The following is a 23,532-nucleotide window of genomic DNA, read 5'->3' as shown; positions in this document are numbered from 1 at the left end:
GCTTTTATCCAATTTCTGTTCATGGAAAAAGAAAATTGGGAAGCAATCACCTCCCATATAAAGGAAAAGTTTGAAGACCTCGTTTGTCTGGGTTTTCCAAGCAACATTATACCCATATACTACACTAGGCTTGCAAATGTCATTTGAATGTCTTGCAGGAAAGGATGATGAAAGACTGCATGACAGAAGAGTTGCTTCTTCGTTTGAGTATACCTGCAGTTTATTTCTTCCATCAGTCACAAATTTAAGAAAATTAGCAGAGATCCACTGGAGACTGGAGTCACTATTTTCCTGAGATGAGTACTATGGTTTGCCATGTATAATGCAAGCGTTTGTATCAATATTCATTCCCCTGTTAACTAGCTACCCCTATCCAATTATCCATCACTACCCTTCTATTTGGAAGCTTAAATTGGAACGGCATATCTGCGAGCACTTAGTTTCAATACAATTTTAATGTATCTCATGACTTTGTACTACTTGAGGACAAATCTGCTTAGATGAGTCTTGCAAGAACTATGAAACCGACTTCAGATACTCGCCAAAGAGGTAGTAGTGTAGTTGATTGTTCTCTAGATCTTTGAATGAGCTAATAGTGTTGCCTTGAATTGATTCCGTTTATCAAGGCTAAGAATGGCGGGGACTTTTCAATGAAAAGTCTCAATTTGATGTTATGAAACCCCAAAGATCTCCCTTTTGGCAGTTCAGCCACTAGTCAACCTTATTATGATTAGCGAAGTCCTTTCCAACTCCGTCGAATGGTTTCACTCCTCTTTTCCCCCTTCTGTCAGTTCTTTGTCAGTCAGTCGACTCCCGTCCCTCATCAGAGAAGAAAACATCTCTATGAAAGCAGGAGGTGTTAAACATTAGTCTGTCTTCAAATGCGGGAAGGTTAGACGTTCAGTTCGATGAGGGCGGGATATTCAATACCAACCTTTTGTTGTACACAATCAATTGTGGAGCTCCGTCTCAAACACAAGCAAGAGAGAATGATTTTTTTTCTATTTCCATAGTTTTTTAATATTCTTTTCCTGAACCACATTGCAAGGTTCGGCAACGCACAGCTATCGTTACGACTGAATGCATTAACTTGGAATCCATCAACAAACTCCGTAGGATTCTAGCATGCAAGAGTAACATTGGTGAATCCATAGGACTAGATTAGAATGATCAAATTATGTGCTTGTTAACATTATAATCATTATGCTAATCATTATATTCCGAGAAAGGGCATGGGACATTTTCTGTTCACTATAGTCATAAAAAAGCTGGACCATCTAACGACCACATCTGTGATATCCGCAGATGGGTAGGCATGGTGCATACATACAGGTTCTCGTTCAAACCCTAACATTCTCGTCAAACTAAGATTATACATCTTCATATACTCTTTCGTTCAAGCAATGACATCCTCGTCAGGCAAAAATTATGGGTCTTTATATCCTCCTTTCGTTCAAACCCTAATGTTCTCGTCAAGCTAAGAGTATTGCAGTATTTTTTTTTGGGTACTACAGTAGCTCACATTAGCCTGACATGATTTTTACTCTTAGCGTTAAAAAAAATAAGAGTGCATAAAGATAAGAGGGCAAGGATAGTCCCTATCCATAAAATCTTTCCGGAGTAATGAGCAGCACAGAAAGCCACCCAGTTTGCTGCCGTGTTTGCCTCCTGAAACACATGAGCAATCTAAAATGAGGTACAGCTAGCTACCAAGCTCTGAATGTCCTTGAGTAGGGGGTGGCCATCGTCCTATCGTTTAACATCTTGAGTAGGGGGTGGTCATCATCCTATCGTCCAACATCTTGAGTAGGGGGTAGTCATCGCTCTATCATCCAACATCGTGAATCTGCTTAGTAACAGTAGCCGAGTCTCCCTTCAAAATGATATAGTCTACTCCTAGCATCCTTCTCATCCAAGTAACTCCCATATATGCTAGAGACGCAGGTAACCAGATTACTCCCAGATACGTGTTTCCCCGGCATCATCTTGGGCCAGTAAATCTCCAGGGTAAAATAAATAAAATAAAACTGCTCCCACTGCCCACAGCTTGGCTTGCATTTAGAAAAAGGTTCAATGCCCACCGACCCTCGGGAGACACGCTCGCACCCGGTCGCGGACCGCAGACGCGGTTACCGCGCTGAATGGCTCGAAGCCCCAGTTGGTGGGGCCATTTCTGACGCACATCCGCCGTGCGAGCCCCACTGACCGTCCGATCGGATCTCAGACCGACACGCCCACCCATCACGCGAGACCCAAAAAAAAGTAAACGGGCTCCACCCCTTTCAAAAGCTCCCTCTCTCCATCTTCTTTCCCTGGGCTAAAGATGACCAAAAGAAAAGAGTCGCAGTTTTGGTTCCAAAAGCGCGTCCCTCCCCACGTAAAACGACAAAAAGAAAAAGCTAAGGCTTCAGAGTAAACCCTGGCAAATGCAGTAATCTACATCATGACATAGAGAAGCGAAGACTTACACATGAAGCCGCATGGCTGAAATGACAAGAAAGCCCCTAATCCCAGTGGATATACTGCGGGCAATATGGTAATTTTACAGCGTTGGTTACTCGCCCTCATCGTCGCCGCCGAAGAGGGAGATGCGGTTGTAGAGGAGGAAGAGGAGGAGGAGCAAGACGAGCGCGACGCCGATAGGAGACCCGCCGACGCGGTGGATGGAGTCCGGGGAGCCGAAGGAGAAGATGTCGGAGAAGGCGGTGCCGCGGTCCGACGACAAGAACCTGATTACAAGTATGAGAGTAACTGGGAGGAGTAGAAGCCCCGCGGGAGTTACGAGTTCGGAGATAGCTTCTAACAGTGCTTCGCCGCCGTCGCCAAGGAGGAACGGCACTGCCACCACCACTCCTACCACCACTGCTAATAGCACACCGTGCGGCGCTCCTCTTCCTTCCTCCGCCATCATGATCTCCCTTCTCTTGCCTTTCTCTTTATCTCTCTTTCCGTGTGAGAATGAGAAAGAGGTGACTATATAAGTACAGGGGAGAGAGAGAGAGAGAGGGGCGCTGTGGGGCTTCGTTGCATTGTCCTGGCCTCCAACTTATATATATATAGAGAGAGAGAGATAAGAGAAGTGAATAAGGTTTTCTTTTTAAAAAAATAAAAAAGAAGGTGAATGAGGTGTTTTGTTTTGATTCGTTGTGTTTCAAAGGGGAAACGGGATGGGTATTTGAATGTTGGGTAGTAGGTGATTTGAAACGAAGGTAGGAGGCACATGGGGTGGGGGTGAGGGTGCATGTGATGGAAGATGGAGATCACAAGAATAGAAAATAGAGTCACGCAGATTTCAAACTACTTGAAGAAGGGACAAACACGCCAACTTCCTCCCAACCAGCTTTTAACCTACAAAAGGTGGAACGAGTTCTACTAATGAGACAAGAAATTATTGAAAGCAGTCTTGGAAATTCAGATTAATTTTATTTGCTTGAAATATATATACCTTTTATTCATGCAGCCAAAGAAGCATGTAAACTAGTGGAACTGACCACCAAGGTGGTAGAACGGTTGGAATGGGGCTAAAAGTTCACCGGAGTAGCCCAGGTTCGGAACACGCTGGCGTTAATTAAATGCAGGAATCGGATGCCCCTCGTCTGGTTTGTCCGATGAAGCCGCCATCTAGTCCGCCGGTATTGAGGTGGTGCTGGAGTGACGTACTCATACGTAGAAGGGGCTGCCACGTTGGTAGGGCTCTCCATGGGTCGGAGAGGGTATGAGCACATTGTCTATCCATATCGGATATTTTCTGGTGGAAGGGAGGCCCAGTGGAAGCTGCTACGCAGGTAGAATTAATTTCCATCCCCTCTTCTCCTTTTGTCCTAGCAAAAAAAATAGTGTATCTGCGACAATATTTAATATATGCACGGACAATAAAGCATGGCATTATTCTTCGAAACTCTCCTATATATAATATATTTAATGGGGTTTGATTATTGTGTGTGTAACGGTAATTGCATTCCAGTGGAGGTCCAATTTGTTAATTGCTCCTATTTGTGGAACTCAGCATAAGAAACGGTATAATGAGGCAGCGAGCAATTAGCATTACAATTTCTAAGCCTATAACTTGCTCTTGCTGTCAGATTTTTTTTTTGTTTTTTTTACATCGGCGAATCACAAACAATGAGTATCAATATAGTCCATAAATTCAGAAAGAAGCAGAAAGGGCAAAGAAGATGGGATAGAGTTGTGTCTATTCCAGTTAACACCTTCGAAATGATGAGTCGCATAAAAAGACATCCAGTTTGTGGCGCATTTGGTCTCTCTGTATTTTGTATGCATGAGTAGCCTAGCATGATGATGTCAGTATTTTAATAGCTCAATCAAAGTTTAGTTTTAGAATTAGAGTCCAAGAGAGAGACTAAAAAAGAACATGGATCCCAAAAGGGAGTTAGACGTTCTTTGAGATCTATGGAACTTTTTAATACGAGGGGAAAAAGATTTGATCGACAATGGATGGTGAGACTGAATCGACATGATCCAAAAGTCACGGGATATCTATTCCACGCGCCCCACGCACCATGCTCGTGACCTGAAATAAGTGCTAGTCTGAGTGGACTTCGACCGGCAGTTGACGTCGAAAGCGATTAATAGACGACGACGATGTGACGAAACGGTGGAACTTTAAAAATCCCACGATTGAACTTAAAAATTCTACGTCAGTGTCTTCCGTATGCTCGCCTGTACCGTTCTATTTGGGCTGAGGGTCATCGCAGAAGGATAGCTTATGATCAGACCCGACAAATCCAGGTTGGTCTTTGGCTAAATATAGAGTGTAATTAAATTTCATGCCAGGATTGGGTCAATGCTTGACATATCCCGAGTCTAGTCTGAAGCTTGAGCCCAACTTAAGGCTCGAACGCCCAAACTTGGTACCCAACCCCAAACCAGGTCTCTGCTAAAGCCACCCGACCCACTCAACCACACCTACCTAAACCTAACCCTCACCCCTCCTCCCCTCCCTTTATTTAGCCACTCATGCTACAGAGTCCCAAAATCGGCCCAGGCCACCAAACCATGCCTCTGCCTCTCGATCCCTTTCTCCCTCCCAAACTTCTCCATGATATTATGGTAGCCATTGGAGACCACGTAAGAGATCGAGGAGACCTGATTTGTTGTTTTAGACGATGGAGACAACTTGAGCACCGGTAGTGGGAACATCTCTACTGACGAATCGAGGCACGACCATGAAAGTAATGAAAAAGAAGTTCTGTAGTTGGACCATCTGCTCTATCCGTTCGATTGGAGCTTCTCTAGAGAAGATGAGAAGCTCAACCAAAGTTTAGCCCAAGTTCTACCTAATGAAGATCTCTCTAGCTAGAAGTATTTTTTGGGGTTTATCGTAAATAAGGGAAGATTGGTTTCAGCTAGCATATAGGCACGGTTGAGCACTGAGTTCTTACCAATGGACTACCCAGTGTGTAGGCCACCCATGACCTTGGCTTTTGCGAGAATCCTGCTCAGCGGGTCCAGTTCAGGTGACTATAACGATGGAACTTATAATCCATCGATATGCGTTTTGGCTCTGTCCTCTAGGAGGATAACGATGCTATATTTGAGCGATATCTTATTTATAGTCCAATAAGCTTGAAACTAATGATAACATTGCCCAAGTCCTCTCCATCACCAGAAACAACACCAATCATGCCATCAATATCCGACAGTAACTCGGAGCCAACAGTAAAGAGACGAATATAACTCCCAATATTTTTTATGCCTCAATGACTATGATTTTTTCTCTCGAACTGAAGCAGGAAACTCCAATCTCTCCCTCCCTCTCTCTCTCTCTCTCTCTCTCTCTCTCTCTCTTATTTTTAGGGTTCCAATATCTCCAATAGGTTCTATGGAAGGAAGGAGCTGGACCATGGGACAATGGAGCACCGAAAGCTTCTCTATCTTCTGAATTCTCGAAGCACGTGTTAAGATTGGAAAAGGATTCATCCACACCGGGCTTCACTTTTTTGGGCTTAGGCCTTGTTTGGGAGAGCTGTTGGCAGTAGAGTTGTTGGAAGTAGAGTTGTTGGAAGTAGAGCTGTCTGAAGTAGAGCTGTTATAAAAAGCTGTTTGCTGTTTGGTAACTACATTCGTAAAGTGCTATAGTACTTTGTTTTGTGTTTAGTCTACTTTTGTATGACAAAATTACCATAAAGGACATTGCATAATATTATACAACAGAACATAATAAAACATAATATAAATTAATACATAAATATACGATATAGTATAATATTATTGCAATAAGAAATAATATTATGTTAATATAGCATAATAGTAATATAATTATTAGAGTAAACTAATATTTGGTAATATAACATAATATTAAATTATTTAACATAACATATTAATGTATTATGATATAATGTAATATATATTATATTTATAGTATAATACAATCATAAAAGTATAAAATATTATAATTATTAGTATAAATTAATTTTTCATAATATAACATAATATTAAATTATTTAAAATAACATAATAATGTATTATAATGTAATGTAATATAATACAATATTTATAGTATAATACAATAATAAAGGTATAAAATATTATAATTATTATTATAAATTAATTTTCCATAATATAACATAATATTAAATTATTTAAAATAACATATTAATGTATTATAATGTAATGTAATATAATATAATATTTATAGTATAATACAATAATAAAGGTATAAAATATTATAATTATTAGTATAAATTAATTTTCTATAATATAACATAATATTAAATTATTTAACATAACATATTAATGTATTATGATATAATATAATATGATATTATATTTATAGTATAATACAAAAATAAAGGTATAAAATATTATAATTATTAGTATAAAATAAATTTCCATAATATAACATAATATTAAATTATTTAACATAACATATTAATGTATTATGATATAATATAATATGATATTATATTTATAGTATAATACAAAAATAAAGGTATAAAATATTATAATTATTAGTATAAAATAATTTTCCATAATAATTTCTAATAATTTCCCATAAAATAATTTTTCACGGTCCAGGGGCTCTTCTTCGTGGTCCATGCTCGAGAAGGACCTCAGCGTGGGCCGCGAGGTTGATGATAAAAAAAAAACAATAGATTGATTTTGGAAGGTATGGAGAAGGATTAAATTTTTTTTCTTCTAAAATGTGGTTCAAGAGATGCATACACAAATTGAAAAGAAAAATACCTTTTCTTACGGAAGAGAGTCTGACGGTTAGGGTTCTTGGCTCCAGCAAATTTTTAGGTTTATAAAGGGACAAACTATGTAATTATGTTATTTTAATATTGAAATTTTTGTCAAAAATACAGCTTTCCGAAAAAGCTGAAACAGCTTCCTCCCAAAAGTTCCAAATTGGAGCTTCCTTCCAAAAGCTGTTTTCAGCTTCCCGCAAAAGCTGAAACAGTTTTTTGAAAAATTTACCAAACACAGTTTTTCATCTAAAAGTACTTTTGGAGGACCAGAAAGTGCTTTCTGGCCCTCCAAAAGCTCCCCCAAACAAGGCCTTCCTCTAGTTAGGTGTTTATGCTTTAGGCTTGAGCCTAACCTTTTTTTTCAAATTTTAGGCTGGCTCAAAGCTCGAAAACATTTTCAGGTTGGGCCCAGATAGAGACGTGGTCCAGCACAACCTAGCCCACTTCCTACCCTAGCTTCTATCTTTATGGATGGTAGTTTTTTTTGCCCTACTAAATATCCGACCCAACCAATCCTAATAGTGCGGGTTTTATCCAACCCATTTAGAGTTAATGGCAAATATAGATCTTCATTCTAAAATCTGCAGTGGATTAGGGGTGGGTAGATGCAATCGCAATGTCTCCTTGAATCTAATATGATTATATATGACTCTTGATGATCATGATGATAATGGACAATGAAGCATTATGGTCGATCATAAAAAAGACTAATAATACGACAGACCGCGGGATACATGCGTAGTTATCTGTTTTTTTTTAGTTAATTGGTTTTTTAGTTTAAGAGGTATTTAAGTTTCTAAAGAATAAATTTGTTTTTATCCTACAGTTCTTAGGTCATATATTTGTATATTTAGTGGTCAAGGCCCGCGTAGATGCCACCAAGGCGGTAGCCTAGTGGTACTAGGCAGCAATTCTAACCACAAGGTCCCAAGTTCGAATCGCTGCGGCGACGATTAAATTGTGGACCGGAGCTCACTACTTTGGCCACTGCTTGGACTTGTGGTGTAGGACCGCTCTTGAACCGCTAGTAGCCGGGGTGGTGCCGGGTGTGACGTACTCACACGTGGGACTCGAGCCAGAGCTCAGAGGAGTAGCTGAGCCGGGCCCACGGGTGGGGAGGATATGAGTAAAACCGGTCGGGGTGCCCAACACACGGCCATTTCTGCCCGCATCGAACATTCTCCTGGCGGGGCGGGGGCCCAGTGGGGGCTGCTATGCGGGGGTGGGCTTGTCCCTTCCTCCCCCCTACCCCTTTTCTTTAGCAAAAAAAAAAAAAAAAAAAAAAAAAAAAAGGAGGCCCGCGTAGATTATCTGAAAGCCAAGTTTCCCGTGTTGCCCCACAGGCGCCATCCAGTGAGGCACATTTATCCTGTCGGGCTGAATCAATCCATCAAACACGTCACACGTGTCTAACGCAACCCCCACACTGAGACTTATATACCAAAAATACCCTTATATTTTACAAATTAGTCCATCACATCCACCGTCCTGACCCACGTCGATCTATGCCCATAAGAAGATCGAACGGATCCAACACCTCGCGCGGTCTCCTAAATTATAAAAACTTATGACTAAATAAACTGACAAACGAGAAACCCATTTACGAAGACACCACAAGTACCGTTGGGTCCCATACTTTTCATATCCGAGTTACTGTCTCAAGACCAGTTTCTCGGTCCCATCAGTTTTCTGTGAAAAATCGCCGGCTCTCCTGCTGAGCAGACAACGCACTCAAATATGAACTGTACGTACAAAACATGTCCGGTCAAGATTTTCCTAGGCATCGAAACCAACGGTGGATCCTTCCTATCCTTATACGAAATATAAGCGGAAACCCGTACATCGAGATATAATGAACCCATCCTGTTCTCCTTGTCTGGTCCTTGCGGAAAACGAAAGGCTCAACCCCTCTTCCTCCTCTCCTCGCCGGATTCGTTGCAAACCTCTCCAAAACCCACCCCTATCTCTCCCCTCCTCCTTAAAAACCCTAACCCTAACCGTAACTGCTTCTTCAAGATTGCAGGGATAGAGAGAGAATGCCCGATTGTCGCCGGCGATGACGCCCCGGGCGGTGAATTCCCGGCACGCCGTGGAGTCGTGCGCCCTCCAGCTCCACGCCTGGAAGCCCTTCCAGCTCCAAAGCCGCGGCGTTGATCCCTCCTCCTCCAAGCCCTACCCCTTCCACGCCAAGAAACCCTGCCGCCCCGATCGCTCCACCGCTCCTATCCCCTCCACCGCCGCCGACTCCATTGACCTCTCCCGTCTCAGCCTCTTCGACGACCCTCCGCCCCGCCCTCGGGAGGAGAGCTTCCGGTGGCTCGCCCGGAAGCGCCGCCGCAGGGGGTCCCGGTCGGTGTCCGGTCGGAGCAGCGACCGGAGCGGCACCCGCCGACGGGGCAGCGCATCGGCGGCATACGCCACCTGCTCTGATTTTCCACTCGCGGCCGGGGGCACGGACTCCAGCGGGGAGCTGTTCTTGAACGGGGATGGGAGCTGGGGGTCGGACGTCAGCGAGGCGCGGATCTCGAGGAAGGAGAGCAGGGAGGTCGCGGGGGGAGGTGGGTTGGAGAGGGAGAGCTCCGGATTCGGGTCGTTTCAGGGCGGAGGAGGGGCTGGGGCTCTGGAATCGCAGGGGAATGAGTCCGGGTATGGCAGTGAACCGGGGTACAGGGGCGATGGCGAGCTTGGCTATGACGATGAGTTTGATGAGGAGGATGAGGATGGGCGGCAGTTATTTTGGGGCGAAATGTTTGGAGGTAAGGCCTTTTGACCCATTCTCTGCTGCTTTGATTATATTGTGACAAATTAGAGATAACTGGGTATTGTAATCTTTGAAGGAATGATTTTTTATGTTATCAAATATATTTATAGCTAGAAGATTTAAACAATCTGTTGTTTAAACCAGCAAAGATGTAAAGATCTTTTGTTTATTGTATATTCCAGAAGCTTTACAATTTTATTGCTCGGATCTTTGCATTTCTTTGGTTGATTTTAAAGCTGTTGTAGATTTCATGTGACTGATGACGAACAGTGATGTCTGCGGCGTCTGCCCAAAGCAACATGTACAAGAATCTATGATTGGAACATGCGTGATGAGCTCTTAGTAAAGAACAGTAGTGGAAAGAAGAAAGAGAAGTTAGAATTTATAAAGTTTGCCCAAAAAGATTAATACAAGAGGAGATCATCTCTTTTATTTTTAAACGTATTAACTATAACTGGTTGCTATATCAATGGGTTCACAGTTACTAGTGCAAGTGAATGCTAGGAAATCTAACACATATTCTAACCATGAGCTTACATTATGTCTCATGGGCATGAAAAGAAGGAGATCCATTGAAACTCAAAAGAAGAGAAGGGTGCCATACTGCTACATGTACTCCCATAGTGGTCTTTAAGGCCAATCATGTTGTTTACAGTGATATATCCCATGAAAGTTCATTAAGAAAATCTATCTGGTCGAAAATCAGCATGAAAAATTCTTGCTTGACCAAAAGGAAATGATTTCTTGAATTCATCAGCTTATGCTGACTGATTTATCTTGCACAGATGTTTACATTTGCTTTTGAACCAAATTATTAATGATTGATTTCTGGCATTGAGCTGCTTCAGACTTAAACGATGACTCCATGTGTCACATACACTCCTTATTTGATTTACACTCCTATCCTGGCTCAGGGCAGACACCTAAGACTAAGAATAAGTTTCAAGTGATTAAGAAATTGGGAGTATGTTGTCCTTAATTGCAGGATCTGATAAGAGTGAATTGATCTATTATGTGGCCTTCCATATGGTATGTGTCTGTTACATTGAACTAGCCATGAAATCTCTTTTTTATTATGTCTTCACACAGACCTGTTGAATTGTTAGCTTTTATGATTCACAAGCCCAATTAAAATTCTGTTTTTGTTATGTATGAAGGTCCTTAGCTTTCAGGAAGAGTCTTCGTGGACTTTGTCGAAAGTTTGAATTAATTTGATGGTCTATTTGTGACCTCCGTCTATTGCATTGTTTAATTTGAAATTATTGAGGAATTTTTTCATGGTTCAATATAGCAATTGATTCCCTATTGCTTATCGCATTTTCCTATTAGACATCTTTCTAAGGAATAATGGGAGTTGAGCTCATACTATTCAATTGATTGATAATTTTTGGATATTTCAACAAAGTAGATGAAGAGGAAGAAGATGATGAATTTGCCTGATGCACATGATCTCCTGACATTAAGCCTAAATATTTTCTTTTATAAATGAATTTCTGCAAGAATTTAAGATGTATACTTAATAAGAAGTCTTATAACCAAGTAATAGTCTTAGTTTGGCGCTTAGAAAAGAAACTAGAAAAGAGAGTATTCCATCCCAATAAGAAGAAGCTTGAATAATGAATTCTTTTTAAAAAAACTACACCATTTTGATTCAGTTTTAGTTTTCATGGGGTTGGTCTTATGATACTATCCCTGCATATTTAGTTAATAGATACATTGTCACTTAAAACTTTGAACCCATGCTAATCATTAATTCATTTTCACATCTACCCTAGCCATTGATAAGCATAAAAGTTACATATTAACATAAAACTGAAAAGGTCATAGATACAACTCGAACAAAACATTGCACTAAATCACAAGCAAAATTCTAAGTTTTTGTACAAAATTTGTAAACAAGATTGTAGACTTCAAAATTGGTTTTGAAATGAGTTGTTCATGACTGAATGTACACAGAAATATGCCTTTATAAAAGCTTGCCTGTTTTAAACTTTACCTTCGATTCAAACTTTTTTTATTGCTCGCATGGATGTTGGCATTGACTGGAATCGGTGTACCATGTGGTTTTCAATTTTGCTTGCAATGGGGATGCATCTAGGTATGAATTGCAAGAATGAAAGTGATATATGGAGTACTCGTTGTATTTCATGTTGTTAAACTAGTGAGTCACTCTATAAAAGTGACAATGCATAGTTAGGAACAAAGAACTAAGGATATTTTCTTTGTGATAGAAAGTTAAGATGGGGGGTATTTTGTTTCTTAGGTATCTATGAAGCATGGGCACATATATGACATAATAATTACATGCTGATAAAATGGATATTGGTAAGATAGGATGCCAATGTGGTGCAGACATTACAGTAATTAATTATATATTTTTTTATATAAATATATCTACTTTATAGATGACAAGTTTATTAGAAAAAAATATAGCTGTAACTGATGATGATTAGTAATGCAAAAATTGATGATCTATTTGTGTCAATAACGAAGTTATCATTCAAAACGAAAAGTACAAAAAATGCATAAAATATATAAGAAATAAGATGCAAGAAGAGATAAGCTGAAACGTATCTAAATTGTCTCCATCCTTATGCAGTCATGCAGCCAGCCTCTATCCAGTGTTAAAACAGTTTTTTTAAAGATAAAATGATACTTATGTAGTGTGTCAAACATATATTAGGTGGTAATTAAGGTGTATCCATATGGTATTGTCATTTCTCCTCTAGGGAGAACTTTTTTTGCTTTGGAGCCAGGTAAAAAAGAATTCTGATCAAGAAGAGTAATCTTTAGTTAGTAAGAAAAATGTGCTCCAAACAGTTATATTGACAGCCTCAAAGACACAGATAATATTACATTGAGAGATAAGAAATTAGAGAAGTAATTATGATGAGATGGGTGAGGCTCCAGGTGTTTGGATATGCTTGTCCCAATTAGTTTTTTGCAGGTTGTTGCTAAGGGTTGTAATAATAATTAGAGTAGATAAATCACTACGATTTTCGGTTTTGGTGTGTTGCATGATTTGCCATTACCAATGAGACTTTAGACAATGTAGAGGTCATCAATGCTAGTGAAGATGGAATGTTGGGTGTTAAAGCGATGATAGAAATGGATGAATTTAAAGAAGCTCTCATAGACTTGAACTAGTCTCTGATAAAATTTGGAAGGACAAAAGTCTGAAGACGCCCCTGAGAAAACACATTTGTTATGATCAAGGTATTTTCCTTTATATGCTAGGTTCTCTTGCACCCAAATCTGCTCCCTATACCATGCATATTAAAGCTACTGATTCAGGAATATGAAGGTAAAGAAGATGATTGTTTTTATTTGTAAAATAGAGCTGTAAGTCTGTATCTATCACGAGCCTAGTTCCACATATTGGGTGCTCTAATCTACACTTGAGGTTCATTACAGGTTTTCATTTTCTATAAAGGTGGCTTTCTACCTTACACTGAGCATCTGACCTCTTTGTTTCCTTAGGCCCTGTTTGGGGGAGCTGTTGGCAGTAGAGCTGTTGGAAGTAGAGCTGTTGGAAGTAGAGCTGTCTGAAGTAGAGCTGTTATAAAAAGCTGTTTGTTGTTTGGTAACTATATTTTTAAAGTGCTGTGGCACTTTAACATATGTTTGGTAAACAAACTGAGAAAGTACTTTTATATGACAAAATTACCATAAAGGACATTGCATAGTATTATACAATAGAGCATGATAAAACATAACATATATTAATACATAATATACGATATAGTATAATATTACTGTAATATAAAATATTATTATTATAATATAGTAATATGATATTGCATAGCATAGCATAATGGTAATATAATTATTAGTATTAATTAATTTCTCATAATATAACATAATATTAAATTATTTAAAATAACATATTAATGTATTATGATATAAGGTAATATAATATAATATGTATAGTATAATACAATAATAAAGGTATAAAATAATATATTATTAGTATAAATTAATTTTTCATAATATAACATAATATTAAATTATTTAACATTACATATTAATGTATTATGATATAATGTAATATAATAATATATTTATAGTATAATACAACAATAAATAACTATTTATCTGTTTAATAGATTATCTTTTTACTTAACTATTTGCAATGGCGACAAATTCACCGTACTTATCAATATCATAAGGATCAGATTATTTGCCACTCACTCATTATTTTTCTTTATATTTATTTATTTATACGTTCATTCGTATATATATTTTTATTTATGCATTTATTTATTTATTATTTTATCCATTGAAATATATTTATTTATTATCTTATTTATTTATTCATTCATTCATTCATTTATATAAATATTTATTTATGCATTTATTTATTTATTTATTTATTCTTTTCTTTTCTTTTCTTTTATTTTATTTTCTTTTCTTCTTTTTTTTCCTTTTCTTTTTTCTTCTCTTCTTCTCCTTCCTTCCTCTGCCCCCTTCTCCGTTCTTCTCCTCCCGCGCACCCGGCAGCACCGGAAGGGGGCCAGGCCACGGCGGCCGCGGGAGGGGGCCGGGCCGTGGCCGGCGGCAGTCTCGGTGGCCGACGGCGCCGGAGGGGGTGCGGCCCTACGGCGGCGGGGGAGAGGGACGGGGTGCAGCGGCGGGGGAGAGGGAGGGGGTGCGGCACTGCAGCGGGGAGACACTGCAGCGGCGGGGGAGAGGGAGGGGGTGCGGCACTGCAGCGGCGGGGGAGAGGGAGGGGGTGCGGCGGCGGGGCACTGCAGCGGCGGGGAAGAGGGAGGGGGTGCGGCGGCGGGGGAGAGGGAGGCACAGCAGCGGCGGCGGTGATGCGGGGGGAGGGGTGCGGGTGGGTTGGGAGGTGGTTTGGGAGAGGAACAGGGCCGGGGGGAGGGTGGGCGGGTCGGTGGGGAGAGGAACAGGCGGTGAGGAACCTTTTTTGGGGAGGAATTTTTTTTTTACATGGGGGTATTTTGGTCAAAAATACAGCTTTCCGAAAAAGCTGAAAACAGCATTTTCGGAAAGCTCCAAATTGGAGCTTCATTCCAAAAGCTGTTTTCAGCTTCCCGCAAAAGCTGAAACAGCTTTTCAAAAAATTTACCAAACACCATTTTTTAGCTAAAAGTACTTTTGGAGGGCCAGAAAGTGCTTTTTGGCCCTCCAAAAGCTCCCCCAAACAGGGCCTTAGTCCAACTTTATGTCAAAGTACAATGACCATTCATAAGTTGCATTAAGGCAAATTGAAGTAGATATTATTGTGGTGTAAAATCCAATGTTATTTATGTGGTTCAAGGAAGATATGGTTTTTCTTTTTGTTCTGAAAGTAACATGCAACATATCCTGTCGTATTTATTGTCAAAGGAGATTGGAAGATCTCTCTATATATATGATGAAGTATCAAGGATCCTCTTTATTTTTGTAGCTTCTCAAGGATTTTGTTCCCATGGTAGAACAGGTGTAGCAAAAGCAGTTCGGAGTTTAACCTTACATCGCTTTTTGGCTTTCTTGATTGACCATAGCTTGGATTCTTCTCAAGTCTCAATCCCAGTGATCCAGTCTAGTTAATTGTTTAATTCCTTTTGACCATTGAGCATTTTATGGGAGTTTCTACACAAATAGCTTCAGGGTAAGCCCACCTATACATGGTTGGCCAGTTCTTGGCTGAGTTTCAAGCAGCATAAGATATCTGTATCCAGTATTTCTTTTTATTTTATTTTTGGAAATTTATGTTGAAGGTCCTGCATTTTCAGATCGCTCTAACGAGTCTCTTTCCAAAGTATGTTACTGTGGTTCTGTTTTAAACAATCTTCAGATCTTTCTTCATGATTGAAAATAATATGTTTCCATGTTGTGAGCATGTGTAAGAGATTAGGGGAGTAAGTTTCCTGAACATCATCGGTGTGTTGCCTGTACATGTACATCCAACATGCTTAAACAAGCTTTTGAACAAGAAAAGCATCATCTTAATTGGCAACAAATTTTATTTACTAAATTAACTGTTGTATCAGATTGTCCAGAAATAATAATTCCCCTGTATGACTTTGCTGAAGTGGGCCCAGTGTTTTAAGGATTGGATGGAGAATTAGCCACACAAATATCTAGGACCTGAAAAAAAAGAGGCTAGAAACTAAAATGAAAAGTAGTGATGCATAATATTATAATCTTGCCATGGTATTTTGAGGAATGAACAAGATTCTTTATTATGATGTAATCGTTAAAGATACTAAAATTCTAAAACTTCTGCAATGTGGATTTTAAAAGGACTGTGATAATTTAATGCAAAGATTTGATTTAAATGGAGCTGTCAAAGTGACCAGTTAATCACCAGCTGATGGAGAACCTTGACCATTTTGTTGGTGCTTAGATGGATTGGGTGGACGATTGGTGTGTTGGTTGGGATACATGGAAAAAGAAGAATGATGAACTCAACCCGTCCCTGGTCCCCCTCCAAAAAAAATTCCTCGTCCAAATAAAGGGAAAAGAAACAACATAAAAGAAGGAATGAGTGGAAGATATGGCAACGGGAGAAGAAACTAATATATGGCAGCCTATTTACTTCTAAATCTTTGGATAGTATTTACAAATATATATATATACTAGTCTATTTACTCATCTAAAAAAAATTCTCACGGCCGAGGATCCTACCCCACAAATTTTGCTGGTTAATTTGATCTAAGCATCCATTAAGTGTTGTCCTTTTTCTTGAAATAGACAAGTGTATTGCATGCGCTATGTACTATTTGGACTTGAGTTGACAGATTGTTTACTAGTCATTATATTAAGTAGTCTATGATCGTTGGATTAGAGTTAGAACTTGGAAGGATGGAAGTGGAGTTTATAGTGTCACACTGCTGCTGTATAGGAACCCAAAGTCTTATATTGTTGTATGAGTTCGTCTACTTTCAAAAGGGTTGAGGCTTCAATCATACCAATCCGAAATCAACGATGGACATTCAAAATTGAGAATTAATACCTTTGGTGATGATTTACATGATGAAAACTATTAATAAACAAAAAATCTTGAGGTTCTGAGGCCTCCTATGCATGTATGTGGTCATAACTTTAGCGTGCTAAACTATGTGAGAAGGCACAAATTGAAATCCACACCTTGATCTTGATCCACATATCAGAAAGCTTGTATATACCAAAATTCACTTGATTTGAGAGGGCTTCCAGACCCTAAATCATGCAAAACATCATATCAAACCATTAAAGCAATATTTTTTTTTGAAACTTGATGCATAGGTAACTGATCTCTAAAACACATGAATTTGATATCATAATACTTTTTATGATGTAGATCATAATTAATAGCGTGAATCAAAAACTACCAAACTGTCTTGAATTAGGCGGTTCAGAATATACCGAATTAGACTGGTGGGGAATGGGGATCGTTCAGTTAGTCAATCTGGTTCGACTAGGGTTTTTATAAAGCCCTCTCCTCTCCCCTCTCTGAATCCTCACCTTTCCTCTCTCACCCTATCTTTTGATCCTCCTCTTCGTTCTCTCCTCTCCCCCTCTGTCCCAATTTTCGTCTCCCCTCTTCTCTCTTGATCCCTTGCAACTCCTTTTGCATGATGATGTTGATGATGCCAATGCCAACAGTTAGGGTTCCACGACAATGACTTCACCACTAGGGTTAAGGTTCCATCGCTATCGATGATGTTACAGGGAGGTACTCTTGTCCCTTTCTCTCTCTCTCTCTCTCTCTCTCTCTCTTGCCCCCCTCTCCTCTCTCTCCTGCCCCCTCCTCCCTCTTCCTCCTAGTTCCAGTATGCCTCAAGTTGATATGGTATGTACCGGTAGCGTATCAAACTAGTAGCCAGCTGGTATGACTTTCGGTACCAGTTCAATGAACCTTGATGTGAATCCTTCATATAACATCTCCATAATAAGATTGAGACCACAATCTTTCCAGGAGAGTAGACCAACTCCTGCTATACTATGATATTGGGTCACTTCTCCTTGCACTGACATCCAAAGTTTTTTGATGCATCAAACTTTAAGTATGCATTTGGTTCAGAACAAGAAAAGTGAACGCGAATGATTATCACTATGAGGATAGTTATTTGACCAGTAATTCCTATTTCTGTATGGCTACAATTTTAAATAACTCTAGGCTGAGTATGTTTTGTAAAAGCAAGGTCACCTTGCTTCCTTGAACTAATAACCATGCTAACCTAGCCTCCTCCATCCCTTGGGACTAACAAGGGTAGTACAAGAATATTCATCTATTGTCCACTCCCCACACCCGACGCCCACCCACCCCCCCTCTTCCCCTGCCCCCGCGAAAAAAAAGAAGAATGAACACAGGAGTGGATGAGGAAATAGCTTATGACATCTCTTCTTTGGAATTGCTATGCTTGCACTAAGTTTGATCGAAATAACTAGTCCTTGCAACTCTTTTCTAAAAATTGTTTGGCAGGCATATGGCTTAATCTAAGCCTTATGGCTTTTTTTTAAAAAAAAAAACAAATGCTGTCTACATCTCTCTCGCTCTCTATTTAATTGTGCCTTGAGCCCAAGTGTGACAATAGGAAAAAGAAATGTAAAGCCACCAATATTCGCTGGTGGGGGCCTCAACAATCCAGTTTGGAGAGGAACAAGAGAAGTGCACGAGCCAAAAGAGGTAGTGCGTTTATGAAGTTAAATAAATAAAAGGGACGGGTTTGAGAAACCTTGTTTTCACAGGTGCTCTCTCTCTCTCTCTGCCGTCCTCTCCATTTTCCACGTGCCTATAGATACACCAATGTTTTAGGAGTGTAACTCTTGTTGCTCAACTTTTTTCTCTGTGAGAGAGAGAGAGAGAGAGAGAGAGAGAGAGAGAGATGCATCTCTTGAAAATATAGATATTTATTTGGTTTTAAGTAATAGGACACTCTGTTTCTCATCTTATGTGCATTTTGCATGCTAAATACTAGTATGAGAGAAGGATCATTTAGTTATCTAAAATGCTATGCATACCTGCTGCATATGCACCCGCATGTGCATCCCGCATTTCCTATATGCCCTTCTCTCCATGTAGCATTTCACAGCCACACGTGGTTTGTTTTGTATCATACAACTATGTTTAGCATTCTGGAGCTACATGTACAATCCACTCATATCACTCATATATGGGCCCATGTAGGTGAAGTGGGTTCAAGGTGATTGTTAAGTTTGATATAGGTTTCAAGTGGGCTTAATATGGTTATGCGAGTATTAATGGTGCTAAAATGTTAATTATGCTATAATTACTGCTGTCAGGTATTAGATACTAAATAAAAAGCACTAATTATTAGTTATTATTGTTATTAATATTGTTATTATCCATCCATGAAAAAATGTTACCATTATTGTTATGTTTGTTGTACCTGATGTATTAGATTTATTTTTAAATAGTTCAAAGATAGTAACCACATATTCACTTGCATATGCAGCATGCATATCGAATGTGCACCATGTGATCTCTTGACTGCATGTATACTGTAGCTGCTTTCTATTGTTGGATCATATACATGTGTATGTTCATGTGAGAAGAGGTTGGCGGGCATAAACCATGTATAAATCAAGTGTTCCCTTACATGCAACACATAGACCTGAGCGAGTCTTGAGTTTATATACCATACTAGTATACGTTGGACATGCAAAAATATACTTGATGCGTTTAATCTATTGCGCTTAAAATGACTATTAAGCGAATATCGATGTTAACATACAGATACACATTGATTAAGAAATAAGGTTATTTTTAGCATGTAAACTAATATAACATTTATATATTAATGCAACACAATTAACTGAATTGATGGATTTGTCCTAAGTAGTAGACCTACCTACATGCTTGGTGGACCGCCTTAAAAAATACTGTGACTACTAAGTCATTCATGTGATTTTGATGCCATATCTGACTAGAGCAACTACTTTGACTGTAGATGGTTTGCCTGTGAGTAGATGGGATTTTCCTATGTATGCAGGACTTCATCTTCTGTGGATATGTGTGTAGTAATGTGCTTGAATGGATAAAAAAATTATTGTTTATGAATAGACAGAAGTGATAGTGCAATGTGAACATGTTGGACCATAAAACACAGTGAGATTTGCAATATCTGCTTCTAAGATATTGTAATTGTTGTCCATCAATTTGTTAGTATGCCCAAGAAATGAACTGTAATCTTTTATGAACCCTGTATGCAAGATGGTTTCTTTCCTAGCAGATTTATATTTCCATATAAACAGGATGTAGTTTGATGTGTGGCGTAGAAAATCATGTACATGCATAGTACAATGATTGATTCTATGCTTTACAAGGCATTCTAGTTCGGTATTGCTTTCTCATCATGCAATGTTATTGCTCTGTTATTTTTTTTGAAACTTTCATTGAGTTGTCCTGCAAATTTTATCAGATACCAATCAGATGGGAATTGTAGGTGAGAATAAATTTTCAGAGCAGAAGACTCACCACAGAGGCAGGCGGAAGAAGCATGATTGGAGATCAATGGCTCCATAGAGATAATAACGAAGCATCTTATTATAATTTGCTGCATGAAATGATTAAATCGTGATTAATGTAACAGAAGTTAGTTATAGTTACCCAATGCCAAATGCAGTCATGCTGATTGTTTGGATGTAATTAAAGAACATTGTGTTTTTTTTTCATTATAATATTAGAACCCATCAGTTGCAATGCTAGTTTTAATTCAGACTCTGAAATAGTTGATATAAATGGATATTATTGCATCAATTGGTGGTGTACCTGGAATATTTTGATCAAGCAAATTCTTATCTGTGGTTTCCCTCTTACTTGTGTTTCTCCTTGTTCTTGTTTCCTTCCTTGAGTACACAAATATTTGAAAAAACAGAAAAGAAAAAAAAAAGGATGTGTTTTTTGCATTTTTTTTCTTCCAAATTTGACAAATGCTGACATGGTGTTTGATGGATGCAAAGAGGACGTTGTACTGTTGTTTGTATAAATATCGTGCAGAGATGCTATTTTCAAAGTTGTATCATGGCTTGTGCTCTCTCAACATACCTTGTGAGAATTCTTCTGTTCTGGTTTTGATAACCTGCTGCAGGTAACAAGGCTGTCCGCAATTTACCATGGTACTCTTATTGGTGGTTTTAGTTGTTTACCTGCCTTAATCTCTCATGTATTACACAAACTTTTATTAAATATATGTGATGTTAGATTACGGAAGGTTTATTTGCTCCTATGTAATGATTTCATACGCTCTGTCACATTGTCTAATATTATCTTGTTTCTCTGTTATGGGACGTACATCAGTGAAAAGCTGACCGATACTCGCACTAGATAAGAGGTGGTCATCCTATTTTTGAGGAAAACCAAGCAATTGTTGAACGTGAAAGTGAGATTAAGGGTGGGTTACGTTTCAAATATGAATCCTAGCCGACCATAACAGATGCCAAGCAAGTATCCTATATATTTCAGTACTTGAATAATATGAAATTGATTTTCCTTTTGTGATATGTATGTATGTCAATCAAATCTATCACATGTTTTTGATACTGTTTACACTTTGCATACTATTATTTTATTTCATAATATGCTTACGAGATAAATAAGTAAATATGTACATATTTATTATGATTTGTCTGGGAACTATTATTAACCTGTATTGACCCAAAAAAATCCGTTGGATTTGCCAAAATCAATATTATGCCTGATGTGGGCCAAACCCTTGTAGAATAGGATTGGGTTTGGGGTCTTTTTTTTTGACCCAGTTCAAATATGGATTGAATTTTGGTTGTGCCTATTCCTGATCCATCGTAACCTTGCATCCCAGAGAGTATGAATTGGATCTTCGTTAGTTCGTATGATTTAATCGATCTTGATGGCTAATAATAATTGACTACTGGACCTTTGGACATGCTATACATGTGATTATGGGCTACTCCTGGAAGATAACTGCATAAAATAAATATTAGTTTAAGGGTGCAATCATATTGCAAGGAGACTCGAGTAGTGTCATCTCTAGGATCTCAGCAAAAACTCAGCATGAGAAGCCTAATCATCCACCATTGATGGATATTTGGAGATTTAAATTGATTGATGCGTAATTAATCATATGAAAAGCTAATCAGATGGTCGATTAGATGGCTTTTTATGTAGCTGATCATAGTGGACCTGAGATTTGAGATACCTTCTTTATATTTACTATGTTATCTCCAATACATTTTAGTGACAGATGCTACTAGGTGTATTTATTCAAGCTATGAAACAACCGGATTGACAGAAAAAAAAAAAGAAGGGTAGATGATAGGCCCTTCATATTGATAAGTCAAATATAGAGTGGAATCAGAAGAGTTTTAATTATAATAGTACTAAAATACATGTTTCCCATATAAGAAAATCAAGTGAGGCGATTTTGAGAATCTGGAGTTCGGTCATGCTAGACTTCCCACCGAGACAATTAAGCGCACATAAAGGGCCCTTAGTATCAGAGAAAAATAGCAAAAATTGGAGTGTGTGTATATATATATATATATATATATATATATATATATATATATATATATATATATATATATATATATATATATATATATATATATATATATATATATATATATATATATATATATATATATATGCATGCATGCATGTACACATACACAATTATATATTCTATTTCTAAATTGCTTATGTATAAAAATTTATTTAATTTAGAGATTTTTAGCCCATGTATTAAGTAGTAAAAAATTGAATGTAATATACTACATCACTTGCAGGAATCCATGCGGAGACCAGGGATGATGGAGTGGGACGTCACCTGTGCTTACCTGACTTATCATATTTGGTTAGACAAGAATGTTTGTATCTTTGAGGGAAGGAGGTCTCATCCGCTAGCTGTGGTGGATAGGGCTATTCGTCATGCAGCCGAGATCATCGACACTACTTTGGCGACTTCGCCTAGGAAGATTAGGGATACCTGGGGTTCTTATATCGCTGTTACAACGCCCAGAGTCACTTTTGTCACTTGGGAACTCCTACCCCCTGGTCACCTCAAGGTGAACTTCGATGTAGTGTGCTAGCAGGAGGAGATAGAGGTGGGATGGGATTCGTGATCCGAGGTCACAATTCCCGTCTGACTGTTGCACGAGGGCGATGCATTAGTGGTACGACAGTCATAGGAGTGGAGCTCAAGGCGGCATGGGAGGGCATCACCTATGCGAGGTCTGTTCTAGGGGCTAGTGAGATCACCCTGAAAGGAGACTCTGCCATGGTGATTGATTGGATTCGGGATGCTACGTGATGGGTTGCCGATCATTCTCTCTTTAGCGATATACAACAGATGGTGCGAGACTGTGACTTCTTTTAGGTTGCTTATGTATACTGGAAGGCAAACAGGGCGGTTAACTGGGTGGCTTCTTTTACTACCCATCACTCCGGAGAGGACTCCTGGATATGGGCAGATATTGTACCTTCTTTTTTAGGGCACATTTTGTATCTTGACTCGGTTGTATTCATGCCAGATTAAGGTGAGCGACTGTTTTACCAACCAAAAAAAAAAAAAAAAAAACCAACAACAACAACAACAACAACAATAATACATTAGCTAAACGGGTGCACGG

The 23,532-nt window shown here is 38.9% G+C and overlaps 2 protein-coding genes across 2 annotated transcripts; one reads left to right on the top strand and one right to left on the bottom strand.

Moving 5' to 3' along the window:
* Positions 1-2,413: 2,413 nt before the first annotated feature.
* Positions 2,414-3,035, bottom strand: LOC103715301. Its single transcript, XM_008802887.4, has one exon. It carries the CDS (start codon positions 2,909-2,911, stop codon positions 2,555-2,557), a length of 357 nt encoding a protein of 118 aa, XP_008801109.1. The 5' UTR covers positions 2,912-3,035; the 3' UTR covers positions 2,414-2,554.
* Positions 3,036-9,082: 6,047 nt separating this feature from the next.
* On the top strand, positions 9,083-20,738 carry LOC120110209. The gene is made up of 2 exons (XM_039124544.1): positions 9,083-9,967; positions 20,346-20,738. The coding sequence occupies exons 1-2, from the start codon at positions 9,268-9,270 to the stop codon at positions 20,447-20,449; spliced, it is 804 nt and encodes a 267-aa protein (XP_038980472.1). The 5' UTR covers positions 9,083-9,267; the 3' UTR covers positions 20,450-20,738.
* Positions 20,739-23,532: the final 2,794 nt, after the last annotated feature.

The sequence above is a fragment of the Phoenix dactylifera genome, chromosome 3 (assembly GCF_009389715.1).
Source record: "Phoenix dactylifera cultivar Barhee BC4 chromosome 3, palm_55x_up_171113_PBpolish2nd_filt_p, whole genome shotgun sequence".
Classification (NCBI taxonomy): Eukaryota; Viridiplantae; Streptophyta; class Magnoliopsida; order Arecales; family Arecaceae; genus Phoenix; species Phoenix dactylifera.
The sequence above is the reverse complement of the archived record's forward strand: the minus strand, read 5'-3'. Positions and strand labels throughout refer to the sequence as shown.

Excerpts from the sequence above, each read along its gene's own strand:
- LOC103715301 (XM_008802887.4), bottom strand. The coding sequence starts at position 2,911 with ATGATGGCGGAGGAAGGAAGAGGAGCGCCGCACGGTGTGCTATTAGCA.
- LOC120110209 (XM_039124544.1), top strand. The coding sequence starts at position 9,268 with ATGACGCCCCGGGCGGTGAATTCCCGGCACGCCGTGGAGTCGTGCGCC. Across the intron at positions 9,968-20,345 it reads TTGGGGCGAAATGTTTGGAG|ATACCAATCAGATGGGAATT; the intron begins GTAAGGCCTTTT and ends AAATTTTATCAG.